The sequence below is a fragment of the Gobius niger genome (genome assembly GCF_951799975.1).
Source record: "Gobius niger genome assembly, chromosome: 5".
NCBI classification, from domain to species: Eukaryota; Metazoa; Chordata; class Actinopteri; order Gobiiformes; family Gobiidae; genus Gobius; species Gobius niger.
This window is the reverse complement of record NC_136856.1, coordinates 38,760,419-38,778,993: the sequence shown is the minus strand read 5'-3', so window position 1 is coordinate 38,778,993 and position 18,575 is coordinate 38,760,419. Positions and strand designations below refer to the sequence as shown.

At 42.5% G+C, this 18,575-nt stretch overlaps 1 protein-coding gene across 1 annotated transcript in view; it reads left to right on the top strand.

The window, feature by feature from the left end:
- Positions 1 to 18,575, top strand: part of ippk (inositol 1,3,4,5,6-pentakisphosphate 2-kinase) — a 33,612-nt gene extending 15,037 nt beyond the window's left edge. Inside the window, exons 4-15 of the mRNA XM_079556018.1 lie at positions 458 to 524; positions 605 to 726; positions 1,827 to 1,916; positions 4,096 to 4,154; positions 8,926 to 8,998; positions 10,318 to 10,482; positions 14,364 to 14,484; positions 14,554 to 14,689; positions 16,862 to 16,964; positions 17,101 to 17,192; positions 17,747 to 17,942; positions 18,336 to 18,575. Of these exons, the coding sequence (XP_079412144.1) occupies positions 458 to 524; positions 605 to 726; positions 1,827 to 1,916; positions 4,096 to 4,154; positions 8,926 to 8,998; positions 10,318 to 10,482; positions 14,364 to 14,484; positions 14,554 to 14,689; positions 16,862 to 16,964; positions 17,101 to 17,192; positions 17,747 to 17,942; positions 18,336 to 18,341 (1,230 nt within the window). The 3' untranslated portion in view covers positions 18,342 to 18,575. The remainder of the gene's footprint in view (positions 1 to 457; positions 525 to 604; positions 727 to 1,826; positions 1,917 to 4,095; positions 4,155 to 8,925; positions 8,999 to 10,317; positions 10,483 to 14,363; positions 14,485 to 14,553; positions 14,690 to 16,861; positions 16,965 to 17,100; positions 17,193 to 17,746; positions 17,943 to 18,335) is intronic.

The following is an 18,575-nucleotide window of genomic DNA, read 5'->3' as shown; positions in this document are numbered from 1 at the left end:
ACTCTTTCCACTGTGACCACAACACGCCTGACCCTAACACACGCCTGAACCCTGACACACGCCTGTGACCACAACATGCCTGGAAACAAATGAACTGTTTTTAAAAGGTTCATTTCCATTGTGGAGAAACCGATAATATCCATTAACTCTTTGACCTTTCACAAAACCCCGCCCCAAATGGTCATTGTCCTATCATGCCAGTCGCTCTCTTAGAAAATACAAGGCCCGTTTTTCCCCTTCAAACCTGTAAGCCGCGGTAGAACTGGTTTACCGTCTGTTTTGTCGTTTGCTGAGAGTTCCATGAGCTGTAAAACCAAAGAAGCATTTAAGCCGTCGTTCTACATAGCACAACCCGGCCGCAGTTCAAATGCAAAGGCTTTTGATTTTTAAATTTAATTCACTTAACGCAATATCAGGAGACATTTATTGGATATTACTAAACGTTCTCTCTCTGCAGGAGGTGGTGAAGTTACCTTTGGAGTTTGTGAGGCAGCTGTCAATCAAAGTGCAGCAGCAGAGGCCAGGTACCGCCCCTTTCACCTGTTTAATCTGCACCTGTCTGCGTCTGTCTGTGCTGCGTCATTAAACCTCTCTCTGCCCTCAGCCTGGAGATGCAACAAAGTCATGGACATCTACAGCGGCTGCGCCCTGTGCCTCCCCAACCTCACCACCCCGATCTACCACCAGCCCACGCTCATGCCACCGCCACTCTGCATCGAAATCAAGGTACTAACCTCGGGGAAAAAACTTAAGTAGGAGCTATCCATTTGGAACTTCTGCTGCACATAAATATGAGGAAAGGAAGTATAAAAACACCGCATTTTATGTGTAAGAAATGGCATAATGATAGTGCCAGGTTTAAATGTGTGGTTTTATTTTGTGACATATTATTTCCAAAGACTTGCTCAGAAGGATTTTGGATTTGGTTCAGTTGTTGAATAAACTAGTTATTTGTGAAAATATTTGAATAACTTTTTCAAACTAACAAATTATTTCCAAACTCTTTCCAAACTCTTTCAAACCCCTAAACTCTTCCAAACCTTTTTAAACTCTTCTAAACTCCTCTGAATTCTTTAAAGCTATATCCAAACTCTTCCAAACTCTTTCCAAACCTAACTAGCCTCTTCCAAACCTTTTTAAACCCTTCCAAAACTTTCTAAACTCTTTCCCTTCCAACCTCCTCTTCCAAACTGTTTCAGACTCTTCCAAAGTCTTCCTTACTCTTCCTTACTCTTCCTTACTCTTCCTTACTCTTCCATACTCTTCCATACTCTTCTAAACTCTCCCAAAATCTTTAAACTCTTCTGAACTCTTCCGAACTCCTCAAACTCTTTCAAACGCTTCCAAACTCTTCCAAACCTTTTTAAACTCTTCCAAACCTTTTTAAACTCTTCTGAACTCTTCCGAACTCCTCAAACTCTTTCAAACTCTTCCAAATGCTTCCAAACTCTTCCAAACCTTTTTAAACTCTTCCAAACCTTTTTAAACTCTTCCAAACTCTCAAAAAGTATCTTTGTGTTTTGGGTCAAAGCTCAATAAATACATCAAGAAATTAGATCTGGAAAAAGTCCTTGTGTGTAGAAAAGCTTCCAAATGTGGTTGAGTCTGAGCCTGTAGTGTGGAGTCTGTAGGAGCGACTAAAGTGGAGTTGTTGTTAAAGAGTGGAATGAAAACCTCATTTGGAGAAAATGACCCTAAAGTTTCGTCACTTTGTCTGTCCAATCCATATATGGATTACAGCGTGATGTGCCACAAAATTATTTCTCCTAAAAGCCTGATGTAAATATGACTACTTGACAAACTGATGTATTTATTTGTGTTTCCAGCCAAAGTGTGGTTTCCTGCCTACGTCCAAACACGTGTCTAAGGAGATCAAGACCCGAGTATGTCGCTTCTGCATGCACCAGCACTACAAGGTCAGTTCTACACATTCTCTGGTTCCTAACCATAGATTTAATATTTAGAAATGAATTATCATCCTTCTGCCCCATTCATGGTAATGGTCCCTGTTTTTTTGTCAAGGCAACATGGGGCACCTTGCTCCACCTACAGAGCATGTTCCTTAAAAGGGCACAAAGGCGGGAAGCCTCACGTCTATAGCCTCTACAGTGCTCCACCTGTCAGTCAAAGACTTTTAATTCCACAGTACAAAAAACAGTGTGGTTATAAATATGACCCTGCCCAGCATTGTCACATGGGACACAATGACCTTTAGGAAAAATAAACTCTCTGGAGCCAGCCTTTAAGCTGCGTTAGGGAGGTGGAATCAGTTTTACCAAGTATCTTTTGCAGTCACCCCTGGCCACCAGGGGGTGGTAATACAGCAATGTCAGCTCCCCACCATGAGGACCAAAGAGAAGCGCTCTGACATGCATGTTGGCCCTGTCCCAATACCCAGGCTGGTTCCGAAACGGGCAGATTGCTAAGAGCTCTTACGCCAAACCGGATGTGCGTCAGCGTCCGCCATGGCAAGTTGCTTCCGAATTGGTAAGACAGTCAGGAAGTAGTTAGGAAAAGGAGCCTTGATGCTAACTATCATGGCCACTTTAGCATAGGGACCTCTGATGCTAACTATCATGGCCACTTTAGCATAGGGACCTCTGATGCTAACTAACCAGTGATTAGGAGCTATGTGCCATCCCACAAGCCACTGCGCAAAAAACCCCACCCCCCTCGCCCCCACCCTCGAGTGATTCATGCGCAATCACTGTTGATTGACAGGAGCACATTTAATAATAAAAATAATAATAATTAAAAAGTAAGATTCTGCACAAGCCAAACTTTATAAAAGTGATAAATCCATGTTGTCGTCCCCACAGCTCAGTCACATGTCAGTGTTAAAGAGTAAACTCAGGAAACAGATTAAATGCTTTTGTTTTCATTTAGTAGAAATTTAAGCCACATGGATCATTTGCATAATGTAGCTTTATGAAACAGCTGTTGAAATAAAATAACACTAAAGGGAAATGTTTGGATCATTTGGATTTATTTTTTTCCTTAAATGTCTTTGTTTGGACACTATGTTGTTGTTGGACACTAGGGGGCGACATGCACTTTTGTTTGTCCTGCACTCCACCAACAACTTTAAAGAAGAAGAAAAGCAGCTGTTGGTGATGTCACTTCCCTTTCCCCTGTTTAAGGACGGACGGATTGTTCAAATGCTGCTGAAGGTCTAGTTCCCTAACTGCATAGAGGTCTAACAGTTGACCCCATGAAAGGTTAAGGAGTTAGTTGCTAGTGTTAGTGCTTAGAGGCTACAATTTGATGGTTTCGGATTGAGCCCCACACTCCGCCCTACACTCCTCTACAAAGTGTGCACTTGTTTGAAGTGCACGCAAGGGTTCGAGTGCGCAGGTTACAAGTGTGCAACAATGGCAGAATTGGGACAGTGCGGCTGACGTCATTTTCAGACCTAAACTTAATAAAGGGGAAGTTAATTTCGTCCTGTGAAAAAGAAAAGTAGTAGTAAATGAATTAACATTACAACACGTTAAAATAAATATATATTAGACATCAGTAATTTATTTGAGCTTGCTGTATAACTTTTAAATGTGGAGTGGGTAGTGGGAGTGTTTTTATACATCCTAAGTTTTGTTGAAGTTAAAAGTTGAAATTGAATTTTATATGAATGACGGCACAATAAAAAGTAATAAAATTGTTGCATAATGTCCGTAAATACCAGTACGCAAATCATCGTAATACTCCATCAGACAATTGTATGCTTCTTTCCAAGTAACATAGCAAACCTTGAGTGTATTTACACATATACAGCATGAGAAAAGTTGAAATATTTCATTAAAAGTACATTTTTTCAGCACAACATCAGCGAATGCAGCCATTTTTCTGTCTCTTTGGTCTGTACCGCAAAGAATTATGGGCAATATGCTTCGCCAAAGTCCGCTTGGATGCAGGCTTTGGTGAAGTGTAGATCAGAGGCGCAAAGGGGGCGGAGCCAAAGACCCCTCTGGAGGATTGGGACACCCTACGCACTCGCACCCATCATCGTGAACGCGCACAGGAGGGGCGCGAGGGTGGAAGTGCGAGTTTTGGGACAGGGCCGTTGTTCCTAACACACTTGTTTCTTGTTCTGTGCAGGTTTCCAACGGGATGTGGAGGAAGCGCAGCCTCTACTGCCCCCTGGACCTCTTCTCCGGGTCAGTGCACTCTTCCATACGGTCGATTTAAGAACCTGCTAAAAGGTAGTTTGAATAAGCCCAGACGGGGGAAGAACATGCAAACACAAAAAGCTTTACCGAGCAAGAAGGATGTGAAACCAGCCGTGTCGCTAGACCATTACGTCAGCCCAAACAATTAGGTCATTGACATGACGTGCATATTATTGTGTCCGAGTGTTATATTTCTTTTTAAAAATATTTGATCTTTTCATCACTTTATTCTACAAAACTTATTGAGTTTAAACATATTTTCATCACATTTAAAAAATAATAAATGTTTTTTAAAGGTCCTATATCATGCAAAATCGACTTTTTGGAGCTTTTAGCCATGTTGTATTTCCTTATCAAAAACGCCCCCAGAGTGTTTTGTGGCTTCATTCACGCAGCTCTCAGTAATCCTCCTGAACAGTTGCGCCGCCCTCTCCTGGTGAACGACTGACCTGACTGTTAAGTTGTGTCGTTAGCCTGATAAACCACACCCACCTTCTTTCTGCACGAAAGAAGGTGGGTCTGGCCACGCACGGTAGACAAGTTGTTGATTGGCGGCTAAGGCCGAGCCGAACCAATCACGACCGTCGCAGAGAAATGAGAAGGCTACGTCACTCGCTGCACCTCTATGTTTTTAGTTCAATTAACGTTAACATCAGCCAAAACTAATCATTGGATTAAGTAGTGAAGGATTTTGCCTCGCGTTCTCCGCGTGAGTTAATATTCACTTCATATTTGTTTAATTGGACACAGCTGTCGTCACGTCCGCTAATCGCTAATTGGTTTATTTCACTGACAATCTGTGCGCGTTAGGCCCGCCCATTCAAACTGCTCCAATTGCTCCGTGACCAGACTAACTCCCTGCATGGAATGGACAGGGAAGAGTATGGCAGAGCCAGGCAATTGTGTCACAGCGGAACAGAAGTGCTTGGCATCTGTAATGTAATGCCTTACAGCGTGATTTTAATTTGTAAAATAGCTTTTTCATTATTTCTGTCGTAAGAGAGAAACAAAGAGAAAAAAAAAACATATAAAAAATAATTAAAAAAATAAAAAGGATGTGCCCGAGGTGCTTCCAGGTCAGCTGTGGCCAAAACAAACACACCCCTGAGCGTCTGAACAGATCAGTCATGTTTGCGCTGCAGCTGTGAAGATGGAGCTTGTTATAACCTCCTCTGGACACGCCTGTTCTTTATTCTTACCTAACGATCATGTCACGGAGAAAAAGAAGCGCGTTTGGCTACGAGGACGGGAGTTTATTCAACCTTTTTCAAGAAGAGGCCACTCGTCTAGCTGTTTTTTTCTCCGGGATTCAGCGACTATCACCAAAATGGTGTTTCTCTGTGACTGTCACTGATGGATGTTTGGTGAACCTTCGCCAGAATCAAAGTGGATTAACTTTTATAACCAACGCGAGTCCCATAATGTAAACAGCGATGGAGCAGAGGGTGAGTCAATCCAAACGCGTGTTAGCTTGTGTGTTAGCATATTAGCATGTGTGTTAGCCACTTATGAAGCTGTGTTGCAGATGTCAACTCCCCATAACTCCATCGTGAAGCAATTTCACTTATTGCTGTTTATTTATATTACGGTAAAGTTGTATGTGCGGAGAGAGGGGGCGGAGTTAACTGAATCGAAGCGTTGTGTCTTCCGGGTTCGAAAAATACCTCCAGAAAACACTTATATTTATCACAAAAATTAGTGCTCCATAATGGTAGAGGTACAATATATCATATAAATGCCTATACTTAACTTTGGAATGGCTAAAATAGCATGATATAGATCCTTTAATGTTTTCACACCTCAAACCCCTAAAGGTGACATGAGACAGGAAGGGTCATTATGTCGGGTGTGCTGTGCACCTATGTGGTGAAGTTAGATGGACATTCAGATATTCTGATGTTCAACATGATTACGTTGACTGAATCCGACACTACTCACGACTTTAGTTGGTCAAAAACTAGCCTAGTCTTCGAACAAGCACTGCACAGGCCAGGGTAATGGTCTAGTGTGAGCCGGTAGGGAGAGATGCTTGTGATTACTACTTGCTGGCGGTGCTCGGTGATGGCTTTCCGCATATACAACCGCTCTATTAAGGGACCGTCAACAAATGATAATGCTTAACTCGATGAAAACTTTGTTTTTATGGCATTTGACCCACTTTAGAATATTGGGGGGCCTTATGGGCCATTTGGCAAAGAGCTAGTACTAATTGTAAAGGGATTTGAGATCACTGGGATATATACCCATAAAGCCAAAAAAAAAATACATATTGTTTTTCCATCGAGTTTAGTATAGTAATTTGTTGACGGCCCCTTAATAGAGAGTGGAAAGTGCCAGCACCACCCAGCACTGCTAGCATGGACTAAGAACAAGCCGCCTGCCAAGCATCTCTCCCTACCGGCTCACGCTAGAGCATTACCCTGTGCTGTTCTTGTTTTAAAGGGTAGTTTTTGATCAACTATAACCGTGAGCAGTGTTTCTCAACGTAATGTTGGATATCTGAATGTCTAATCTAACTTCGTCGCACAGACGCACACCCGACATAATGACCCTCACTCATGTCACCTACTGGTCTTAGTAATTTTGGTCATAAAAACAGAAACTTTACTTGGAAAAACAGGATTTATTTTAGTCGTTAAAACAAAAATGACTTTTCTTGAAAAAAATTGACTTTTTTTTGCTCATAAAAACAGAACTTGTCTCAAAGAAACATGATTAATTTTACACATAAAAACAGAACTTTTCTCGTAAAAACAGAACCTTTTCTCATAAAAACAGATGCTTTTCTCATAAAAACAAACTTTTCTCGATAAACAGAAACTTTTCTCATAAAAACAGATGCTTTTCTCTTAAAAACAGAAACTTTTCTCGTTAAAACAGAAACTATTCTCGTGAAAACAGAAACTTTTTTTTTCAAATGAATGCAATAAGAGAAAACTAGCTTTTATAATCAAGCAAAACCATGACTGTGATCGCATCCAAAGAGCAATGCTGCCACCTAGTGACTAAATAAAAGAACTACAACTAAGATTTTAACACCAGACATGCTCAAGGCTTTGCTGCAGCCGTTCCCATTGAAAAACCTAATTGACGTCTATAGACGTCATTGGCAGTTAATAGTTTTTTTGAGAAAAAACTAAAAAACTTTTGTCAGACAATGTTGTAATCTTAAAATATCAGGGTGGCACAACTGTAAGAACAGGGCTTTTATTTTGAACTAAAGAATAGTAACAGCAAACAGGATATGACATCAGCCAGAAGAACTAGTGTCTTTATGTCTGAGTGAAAAGGTTTGAAAATGTATTTCAAGAATTGAGAAAAAATGCCTTTTTTCTGACCTCAAAGGTAAACTGTCACACTTTTGGTGTCAGATGGTACAACCGATGTAAATATCGGGGGGGAAAAAATTATTATAAAAATTTGTTTTAAAAGTCATTGTATGCCCATGCTAGCAAATGCTAAAGCTAATGTAAGAGTCCACATGAAAGCCAACTAAATTTGAAATTAGTTACTAAAGTCAGGTAGTGCAACCGACAGTCAAGTGGTGCAACTGCAAAAAAATGAATAAATTACCATCTAAAAATTATAGGGACGCACTGATCCAATACTGGTATCAGTTATCAGAGTCAATACTAGAAAAAAAAGATCAGATGCCGGTTTAAAATATCCGATAATGAACCGATAAGTGTTTTGGGCTGACACCGAACACTCCGTCAGTGATCCTCTGGTTTTATTGCTGATCACATCGTCAGTCAGTTACAAATTACAGATGAAATGTTCAGAGGTGAAAGGCCGTCCAAGATATACTTGGCAAAGATTTTACTTTGTACAAATTTTTGGAAAATCTCAGTTGCGCCACCTGACACTTTTTTTATACAGAGAAACTACAAATACATAAATAACTTTTCAGTATTTAAATGTTTTTTTTTTTAAATAACATAACTTGTTTAAACACATAAATATCGACTCAAAAATATGCAGACCATCAGTTTTGAAAAAATGAAATTATGTTTTTAGACCCCTTATACGTCATTGACCCATTATACAGACGGCAAAACATCATACAAGGGGGAAGAAAACCTCTCATGAGAACCAAAATTTCTCACTCTTTTTATCTGTTTTTTGGCAGACTATAAACATTCATCACACACCAATAAAGTCGGGTCAAAATCGGGTTCATATGAATGTTTTTTCAGCAGATTGTTGTGTAGAAGTGAAAAAACAGCACACGTTGCTAACGTTAACATATCGTTAGCCACATGGCATAATTGCCTTACTCATTTTTGTTTTGTTTGGAAAAAGACGGTTTTTTTTAGGAAACGCATTGTTTTTCTCTTATTGCCATTGTAACAATCTGAAATGTGAAACATAGTAATTATGCTATGTGGCTAACGATATGTAGCCGGAAGCTTCTTGGTTAGCATTGTCTGTTTTTTGAGTATTTATTGGCTGTTGAGCCACTTTGCTCCTCTCCATGTCTCTATCGCTTTGTGCGTAACACATACAATACACAATACAAACACAATACAAACACAGCACATGTATGATCCTTAAAAGTCAATCAAGTGTAAATGATTATTATAAAATGAAAGTCTGTCGTTTTTTTTCTAGTCTTGATAAGGACTTTGAACATTGAGCTGGGGCCGGTCACTGATCTTCCGGAATTTTTGAACACTGACAAAGCAACTCGACGTGTTTGAAGTGTCCACATTGTTATTGTTCTCAGTCTTGCTCTGACCCTGGTTCCTCCTCGTTTCAGGAGCCGTCAGAGGATGCACTTCGCCATCAGACACTTGATCGAGGAACCGCAGAACAATTTCAAAATATTCAAGGTCAGCACTTTCCTCTTTAGTTCGTCCACTAGCTGTTATTATAGGACTGTTTTATTTCAAGCAGATTATGTTTCTGTATTTTTATGCTCTTTAGTTCCGCCTCGCTTTTCACAAACACCAGATTAGCCAAAATAAAGCCCTGTTTCCACTGGCAGACCCTGCCCAGCCCAATGTCTGGTCTGCCCTGTTGGGTGCACGGCCCCACTGCCCAGGCCAGGGCCAATCTGGGCAAGTTTAGGATCGAGCTTAGCCCGGGGCCAAAGCTGAACTGGTGCTAGTGGGACGTGAACAGACTGGGCTCTGATTGCCCAGAGGAGAGCCTCACTAAAAAAGGCAAGTCATACGAGATCTGATATATCCCAACAATAGAGGTCGTCCGATATATTTTACCATATCGGCTACTGGCAGATATCATGCCGATGATAGGCAGATATCTCTAGACCCAAAAGTAATAAAGACTTCCCGTTTTGCTTTGGAAAGAGCTCAGTCAGAGCCTTAAGATCAGCCTCTTACAACTTCCTCAGCATCAGGAGCTGAGAAACATTCCAGTGAAAATCGGTTTGTTGAACTATTTGACATATTTTATATTGCAGACCTTTGCCTGTACAATCAGAACGCTAAGAGATGGAGACTTACAGTTGTTTGTTTTGTAATCTGCTGATGTGTGCTTCGACTGGGGTATCAGTGTCCCTAGTAAAGAACCCCTGCTGTCACAGTTCAGCACTGGCACATTTTACAATTTAAAGAGCTTCATACTCTTATGGACATTTTTGAAAATCGGCCAAAAATATCAGTTGTGCATATCAACTCAACAATGTGGAGTTTATGCGGAGTTCCTTCTGTAATGTGTTTTGCTGCATGCGTGTTGGGGGAGTGCCGCCCACAACGACTGCGGTCCTTCATTAGTGGAAACCCTTGCGTGTTCTGGGTAGAGTCGATGCGTGAGAAGCCGAGTACTTTAACCGAGCCGTACTGAATAAAAGCGTGCTAAATTGAACCATGGCAACCCTTTCCTTCTGTGTTTCCAACTCCTCTGGGAAAGCTCAGAGCGTGAGCCCAAATGAATCAGTCCTGTCTGTGATTTGGTGATTTAGGTTAATTTAGCAAACTCAGAGATCCTCAGGTGACTCGAGCGCCCTGTGATTTGGTGATTTAGGTTAATTTAGCAAACTCAGAGATCCTCAGGTGACTCGAGCGCCCTGTAAATCGACATGTCAGAGTCTGGAAAGCTACTGTTTCGGGTCACTTGATAACATAATTCAAAAACAGACTCCTCAGCCTGGTCTGCAGATTTTATGTATTCTCCTCTGCACTCTCAGGGCGGGCAGTTGATCTACAGCAGCAGAGAACGGGACCGCGAGGACTCGGACGACTCTTCAGACGCCGTGTCTTCACTGTTACATCAACTACGACCCTACTTCACCTGCGGACCTCACCAACGCATCAACCTCAGCCCCAAGGCCCTGCTCAGTGACTTTATACAGGTAAAACCAACTCTGAACCTCAGCCCCAAGGCCCTGCTCAGTGACTTTATACAGGTAAAACCAACTCTGAACCTCAGCCCCAAGGCCCTGCTCAGTGACTTTATACAGGTAAAACCAACTCTGAACCTCAGCCCCAAGGCCCTGCTCAGCGACTTTATACAGGTAAAACCAACTCTGAACCTCAGCCCAAGGCCCTGCTCAGTGACTTTATACAGGTAAAACCAACTCTGAACCTCAGCCCCAAGGCCCTGCTCAGTGACTTTATACAGGTAAAACCAACTCTGAACCTCAGCCCCAAGGCCAAGTGACTTTATACAGGTAAAACCAACTCTGAACCTCAGCCCAAGGCCCTGCTCAGTGACTTTATACAGGTAAAACCAACTCTGAACCTCAGCCCAAGGCCCTGCTCAGTGACTTTATACAGGTTAAACCAACTCTGAACATCAGCCCCAAGGCCCTGCTCAGTGACTTTATACAGGTAAAAACAACTCTGAACCTCAGCCCCAAGGCCCTGCTCAGTGACTTTATACAGGTAAAACCAACTCTGAACCTCAGCCCCAAGGCCCTGCTCAGTGACTTTATACAGGTAAAACCAACTCTGAACCTCAGCCCAAGGCCCTGCTCAGTGACTTTATACAGGTAAAACCAACTCTGAACCTCAGCCCAAGGCCCTGCTCAGTGACTTTATACAGGTAAAACCAACTCTGAACCTCAGCCCCAAGGCCCTGCTCAGTGACTTTATACAGATAAAAACAACTCTGAACCTCAGCCCCAAGGCCCTGCTCAGTGGCTTTATACAGGTAAAACCAACTCTGAACCTCAGCCCCAAGGCCCTGCTCAGTGACTTTATACAGGTAAAACCAACTCTGAACCTCAGCCCAAGGCCCTGCTCAGTGACTTTATACAGGTAAAACCAACTCTGAACCTCAGCCCCAAGGCCCTGCTCAGTGACTTTATACAGGTAAAACCAACTCTGAACCTCAGCCCCAAGGCCCTGCTCAGTGGCTTTATACAGATAAAAACAACTCTGAACCTCAGCCCAAGGCCCTGCTCAGTGGCTTTATACAGGTAAAACCAACTCTGAACCTCAGCCCCAAGGCCCTGCTCAGTGACTTTATACAGGTAAAACCAACTCTGAACCTCAGCCCAAGGCCCTGCTCAGTGACTTTATACAGGTAAAACCAACTCTGAACCTCAGCCCAAGGCCCTGCTCAGTGACTTTATACAGGTAAAACCAACTCTGAACCTCAGCCCCAAGGCCCTGCTCAGTGACTTTATACAGATAAAAACAACTCTGAACCTCAGCCCCAAGGCCCTGCTCAGTGACTTTATACAGGTAAAACCAACTCTGAACCTCAGCCCAAGGCCCTGCTCAGTGACTTTATACAGGTAAAACCAACTCTGAACCTCAGCCCAAGGCCCTGCTCAGTGACTTTATACAGGTAAAACCAACTCTGAACCTCAGCCCAAGGCCCTGCTCAGTGACTTTATACAGGTAAAACCAACTCTGAACCTCAGCCCCAAGGCCCTGCTCAGTGACTTTATACAGGTAAAACCAACTCTGAACCTCAGCCCCAAGGCCCTGCTCAGTGACTTTATACAGGTAAAACCAACTCTGAACCTCAGCCCCAAGGCCAAGTGACTTTATACAGGTAAAAACAACTCTGAACCTCAGCCCCAAGGCCCTGCTCAGTGACTTTATACAGGTAAAACCAACTCTGAACCTCAGCCCCAAGGCCAAGTGACTTTATACAGGTAAAAACAACTCTGAACCTCAGCCCCAAGGCCCTGCTCAGTGACTTTATACAGGTAAAACCAACTCTGAACCTCAGCCCCAAGGCCCTGCTCAGTGACTTTATACAGGTAAAACCAACTCTGAATATATATCTATATCTCTAATCTAATCTGGTGGAGCCGTGAGTAAAAAGTCTATCCACTGCTCATAAGTGAACGTTAGGAGACCATGGCTCAATAAAGCATGCAGCAGGAAGGGGATAAATAGTGCCAGAGAGCGTTGGTGGAGAGGCGGTGTCACTGCAACACAGAAAATACAGGATTAAATGAACTTTTTCACGACATTCTAATTTTCCGAGTTTCACCAGTATACAGGTGCTCGTCATATAATTAGATATCATGAAAAAGTGCATTTACTTATGTTATTAAACTTAAACTGTGAAACTAATATATGATAGACTCATTACATGCAACGTGAGATATGTATAGCCTTTATTTGTTATCATTTTGATTATTATGGATCACAGGCTTGTGAAAACCCTAAATTAAAAATCTCATAAAATTAGAATATTTAAAAAATGGACTGTAAGCCATAATCAGCAAAATTATACTAAAGTAATAATAAGTTTTTTGCCCCCAATTTTCTCCTTATTTTGTTCCTATTTCCCCATCTTTTCTTGTTTTTTTTTCCACTGTTTTGCCCAATATTTTTCTTCTTATCACAGTTTTATTCCTGATTCTGGACATTGGAGACAAACTTGATACTGTAGATTTGCATATCCGCTCAGCGACTTTATCCAGGTTAAAGGACCAGGGCGTAGTCTGAGATGTCGCCACACAGTCCCAGACTCACTAAAGCGATCAGACGTCTCCAAAAACACACGTTGTTTTTCTCCTGTTCATTCACACACTCCAGACTCCACCACGAGAAAGTCAGCTGAACAGACTGCAGGCCAAGTGCAGAGACAGACCTTTGTTTATTCAAACTACACATAACTGTTTCCTCCTTAACATCTTGGTTTTAACGTCAGACTAAAAATAACTAAACTTACTTTTTGCGATGTTTATTTTATGAGGAGATTTATCCAGGAAGTAACTCCAAGTTTGACAGAGTGAGTTTGGCAAACTCTGTACAAGTTTGACCGAGTCTAAAAAAGTTTAACAGATGTTTTCTCTTCTAACTAGTTCTAAAATCCCTATCAGCAAATCTTTGGAACTAATGTCACAAAATGAAACCACACATTTAAATCTGGCTCTGTTCATTATTTAGTTTTTGTCAATCAGATAAACCTTTCATTGACGATAAGTTGTGGATGTTTTGAAACTGTTGCTTCAATAAACTGAAAGGAGTTTGTAGTTGAGGCTAAACCCTAAAGTAATTGTGGCTTGATGTCGGGAGCTGTTGTGACTTGTGGAGCTCAGACTCTGCGGGCTTGGCCTCTTTATGTCCTGGATTAAAGACGTCTTGCTGATGTTGTCGCCGCCTTTCATCTTTGTTTAAAACAGACTTCACTCCTAGTGAAGGAAACAGGTCTTTACCCGTCGTGCAAACAGCTCCTTTGGTTTTCTGATGTGGATGCAGCCATTCCAGTTTGTTCACAACACAGAGCGACATTGACAAAAATGAATATCTTAATATTTAGGGTACTTTCCCGATAACAATGATGTGGTGGAAAACATCTGAATCTGTATCTGACATTTTCCCAACTGTTCCAAAATTTACCAAACTGTTCCAAACGGTCTCCCACAAAGGAAATGACCATATTTGGATTACAGCGTACTCTCTGTAACAGCCATTCGTGCTACACGTTGATACCAAACATGTCGGTATTTGTGAATGAATAAGCGTGGGAAAGATACAGCCATGTTGGAGATACTTCCTAGAAAAATCTTTGGCTCAAAGTGACAAAAAAATCAGAGAATAAACATGAAGAGAGATTTGAGAGGGCTGCTTCTTACTCTGACATTAAATCTAAGATGTAAAGGCAGACATAAACTGCTAAAAGTGTGTAGCATTGACCACCGCGTGAAAAATGTTTTACTGTTATGTTCTTGTGTGCAGAGGACAGTAGATCACCGAAAGCACTGCAGTGTTAATTTACCATCATTTTGTGGTCTTTTCGATCAAATGTGTTTCCTGTTTTCAGGTGTTGGTGAAAGCACTGCTGAGTGGGGGCGGAGCCAGCACTGTAGACTCCTCCCACAGACACACAGAAGGGCGGAGCTTCTGCGAGGCCAGCGCTTTCAACAGAGAACGACTCCGGCACAGTGAGTATTCCTGAAAAGACAGAACAGAGACACCTAGGAGTGTTTGAGGTGACGTGCTGTGTCCCGCAGGTTCCCAGGGCCTTCCCTCAGACTGTGTCCTCTCTCGGATTCTTCACACGCAGCTGCTCGACTCTCTGGACATCGAGGGCCTGTTTCCACTGTACAGACGAGTGGAGCAGCACCTCCATCAGTTCCCCAAAGAGAGGTATTTACCGAGACACTGAGGCTTGTATTCAAGTAGTTTATTCATGAGAAATATAAAACACCCGACTGAAGCAGTGTGGACATTCGGACGCAGCCCAACTCCCCAAAGAGAGGTATTTACCCCGACACTGACCCCCCCCAAAGAGAGGTATATACCCCCGACACTGACCCCCCCCCCCCAAAGAGAGGTATTTACCACAACTTTTGCACATTTTGTCATGTTTACAACCCTAAACATAAAGATTTTATTTTAATTTTTTTACTGAACGTTCACACACAAGTGACAGACAACTGTGAAGTGAAAGCAAAATGATACATGATTCTGTTCTGAAAACCGAAAAGTGGGGCGTGCATAAGTATTCATACAGCATGCATGAATACTTTGTGAACCCCCTTTTGCTTCAATAACAACAGCAAGTCTTGGGGTTTGACTCTACAAGATTTGCACATGTAGAGACTGACATTTTAGCCCATTCGTCTTTACAAAACAACTCAAGCTCTGTCACATTAGAAGCTTTTGTGAACAGCAGTTTTCAGACCTTTCCACAGATTTTCAATAGGATTTAGGTCAGGACTTTGATTGGGCCATTCTAACACATTAATATGTTTTTATTGAACCATTCCATTGAAGATTTATCTTTGTGTTTCGGATCATTGTCCTGCTGAAGGTGAATCTCCGCCCCAGCCTCAGTTCTCTTGCTGACTCCAGCAGGTTTTCCTCCAAAATGTCTCTGTATTTGGCTCCATCCATGTTCCCAACTATTCTTACAATCTCCCCAGTCCCCGCTGAGGAAAAGCAGCCCCACAGCATGATGCTCCCCCCCGTATATTTGACACTGGGGATGGTGCACTCAGGACCATGAGCAGCAGTGTTAGGTTTGCTCCATACAGAACGTAAAAAAAGAACCAAAAGGTTCAATTTTTGTCTCATCTGACCAAAGCTCCTTCTTCCACATGGAGCTGTGTCCTCCATGTGACTTCTAGCAAACTTCAAACGGGATTTCTTATGGCCTCCTTTCAATAATGGCTTTCTTCTTCCACTCGTCCATGAAGGCCAGATTTGTGTAGAGTAAGACTTATAGTTGTCCCATGTACAGATTCCTCCAGCTCAGCGGCAGGACTTCACAGCTCCTCCAGAGTTATCTTGGGGCACTTGGTTGTATTTCTTACCAGTGTCCTCCTTTGTTAGTTTAGGTGGACGACCACGTCTTGGTAAGTTTGCAGTGGTGCTTTACTCTTTCCATTTCTGAATGATGGATTGAACAGTTGCTCCGGGAGATGTTTAAATCTTGGGAAATCTTTGTATAACTTAAGGCTGCTTCAAACTTCTCCACAGCTTTATCCCTGACCTCTCTGGTGCTCCTTGACCTTCATTATGCTGTTCAGTGACCAACACACTCCGACCACAGCTCTGAGGGCCTAAAAGAACAGCTGTAATTATACTGAGAGTAGATTACACACAGGTGGCGTCTATTTAATGGTTAGGCCAAGGTGTGAACATTCTGTCGTCATTATGAATGTTATAAAGGCAATTTAATTCACTCAGAAAATGCTGTATGAATACTTATGCACGCGCCACTTTTCACTTTTCTATTTTTTGAAAAACAACAGAATCATGTATCATTTTGCTTTCACTTCACAGTTGTCTGTCACTTGTGTGTGAACGTTCAGTTAAAAAATCTAAATAAAATCTTTATGTTTAGGGTTGTAAATATGACAAAATGTGCAAAAGTTCAAGGTGTATGAATACTTTCGAGAGGCACTGTATATACCCCGACACTGACCCCCCCCAAAGAGAGGTTTTTACCCCGACCCCCCCAAAGAGAGGTTTTTACTCTAAATCGATTATCACCATCCCTCTCTACTTGTGTGATTGTGTTGGTCCTGTGTTTAACGTGTTAGTGCTGCCCTCTACTGTCCTCCTGACTCAATTCTTCAGCCTCATTAATATGCATGATATCATCAACAATATCAAAAAAGTATGGTATTGTGCTGCAAAACATGACGATATATTACAGAATGGAGATGTTGTCACACCCCTTGAGGTGAGGAAAGCATTTCCTTCCTCTGAGCGTCTGTCGCATCGCTAACAACAGCCACGGGGGAGATTCAGAGATCACTGAAAGAAACACAGCTCCAGGCCAGTTTTTAAAGAGAACACCTTTGTGTCCAGGAGCCGGCTGCAGGTGGACGGGCCATACGACGAGGCTTTCCTGGAGAAGATCCAGAAGTGTCCCTCAGAAGACGACAGCTCTGTGGAGTTCGCCGCCTCCAAGGTCTGACTGAAGAGTTTATTATGTTTTAAATCTGCAGAGGAGTCGCTGCTGCTGCTGATGCTGCTGACAAGAGCGTTTCAGAAGTGTGGAGTTGTCTGAGATGTGGGTTTGACTCCTGTGGGTGTCTTGCTCATAGGTTCATCAGTACAGAGCGGCGATGACGGCGAAGGACTGCTCCGTCATGATCACACTAATGCCTACAGCAGAGGAAGACGACGACCAGCAGGGGTCAGTATAACACCTGTTTTAGTCTTTCAGAAGTTTGCTAAACTCAGGGAATAATGTGTTTCTGCGATAAAGACAAACTCAGGACAGTGGAAGATTTCTGCATAAATATGAGTCCGATTATTGTCTTTATGTCCAAGAGAGGAAGCTATCGATCAGCTAAGCATTTATATCCAAGTAGTTTATTCACGACAAATACACAACACGTGATTGAAACATAAATTAGTAATAATAAGTTAAATGTTGCTTGAGTACTGTGAGTCAGTGTGATTTATTTTTAATTAATTGTGTGAAACAAAACATAAAATCCTGTGGAAATCATGATATTTACTATGAACACTTCCAGAAAATGGCACGAAGATACAGAAAAACAAAATATTTCTAAAGAACAAGGAGCATGAGACGAACCACATGTACTTTATAAATCAAAATGAAGCATGTGCTGCTTCAGATCCATAATCCCTCTGAGCACATTTACAACTAATTGTCACAAAATCTGATTCAGATTTTGGCAGATTGATGTTTCTTCATTTAAGATGTTCACTCTGTGTGTCCAGACTGTGTCCTCTGGTGTCCTCGCGGACGCTGTCCTTCTCGGTGGCCGTGCTGGACGTGGATCCGAAGCCGTTTGAGAGCGTTCCCCGTCAGCTCCGCATGGACCAGAAAATCGTCAACGGATATTTACGAAGCTCCGCCGGAGTCGCTGCCAAAACGCCACAGCACCGAGACGACTGCACGCTGCTCTTCCACCCGGTGAGAGAGAGAGAGATCTCCCCTTGTCCCGGGGGGGGGGGGGGGGGTAAAAAAAAACTGGGGTAACTATAGGGAAAAAAAGTATTTAAAAAACGGGAACATTTTGAATAAAATTTTGAGAAAAATTGGGGGGGGAAATGTAATAAAATGGGGAGACATTGAGAACAAAAGAGTCATTTGGGGATTGAATTAGAAAAAAATAGGAGAAAAACTTGGAAAAAATGGGGGAAAAATGGACAAAATATTAGGGGGAAATGGGTAAAAAATGGTAAATGTAGATGCTCGCAGCACATTTTTTGCATATGTCTGATGTTTGCAAAAATCTCACTTGATCATCGTTCTTGAGAAAGTCCCAGAAGTCGCTCTTTGTAAAGTGTCTCTCTCTCCTCTCAGGTCTGACAGTGGCCGCCGTGTGGAGCGCAGCGCCCCCTGGGGTCAGCTGAACCTTCTGCGGGACACAAACGCCTAATCTCAAACGTTGTCCGGTTTGCAGCTGGAGTTCAGTCGCTAAAGTTTACAGCGGCGTCGGTCAGAGCAGAGAGCGGCAGAGTCGTGAACCCCGTAGTCCCGGGTTCGATTCCTGAACGGCGGGACCACATTAGGTCACAGTTAAAGCGAGATGCTGCAGGTGAC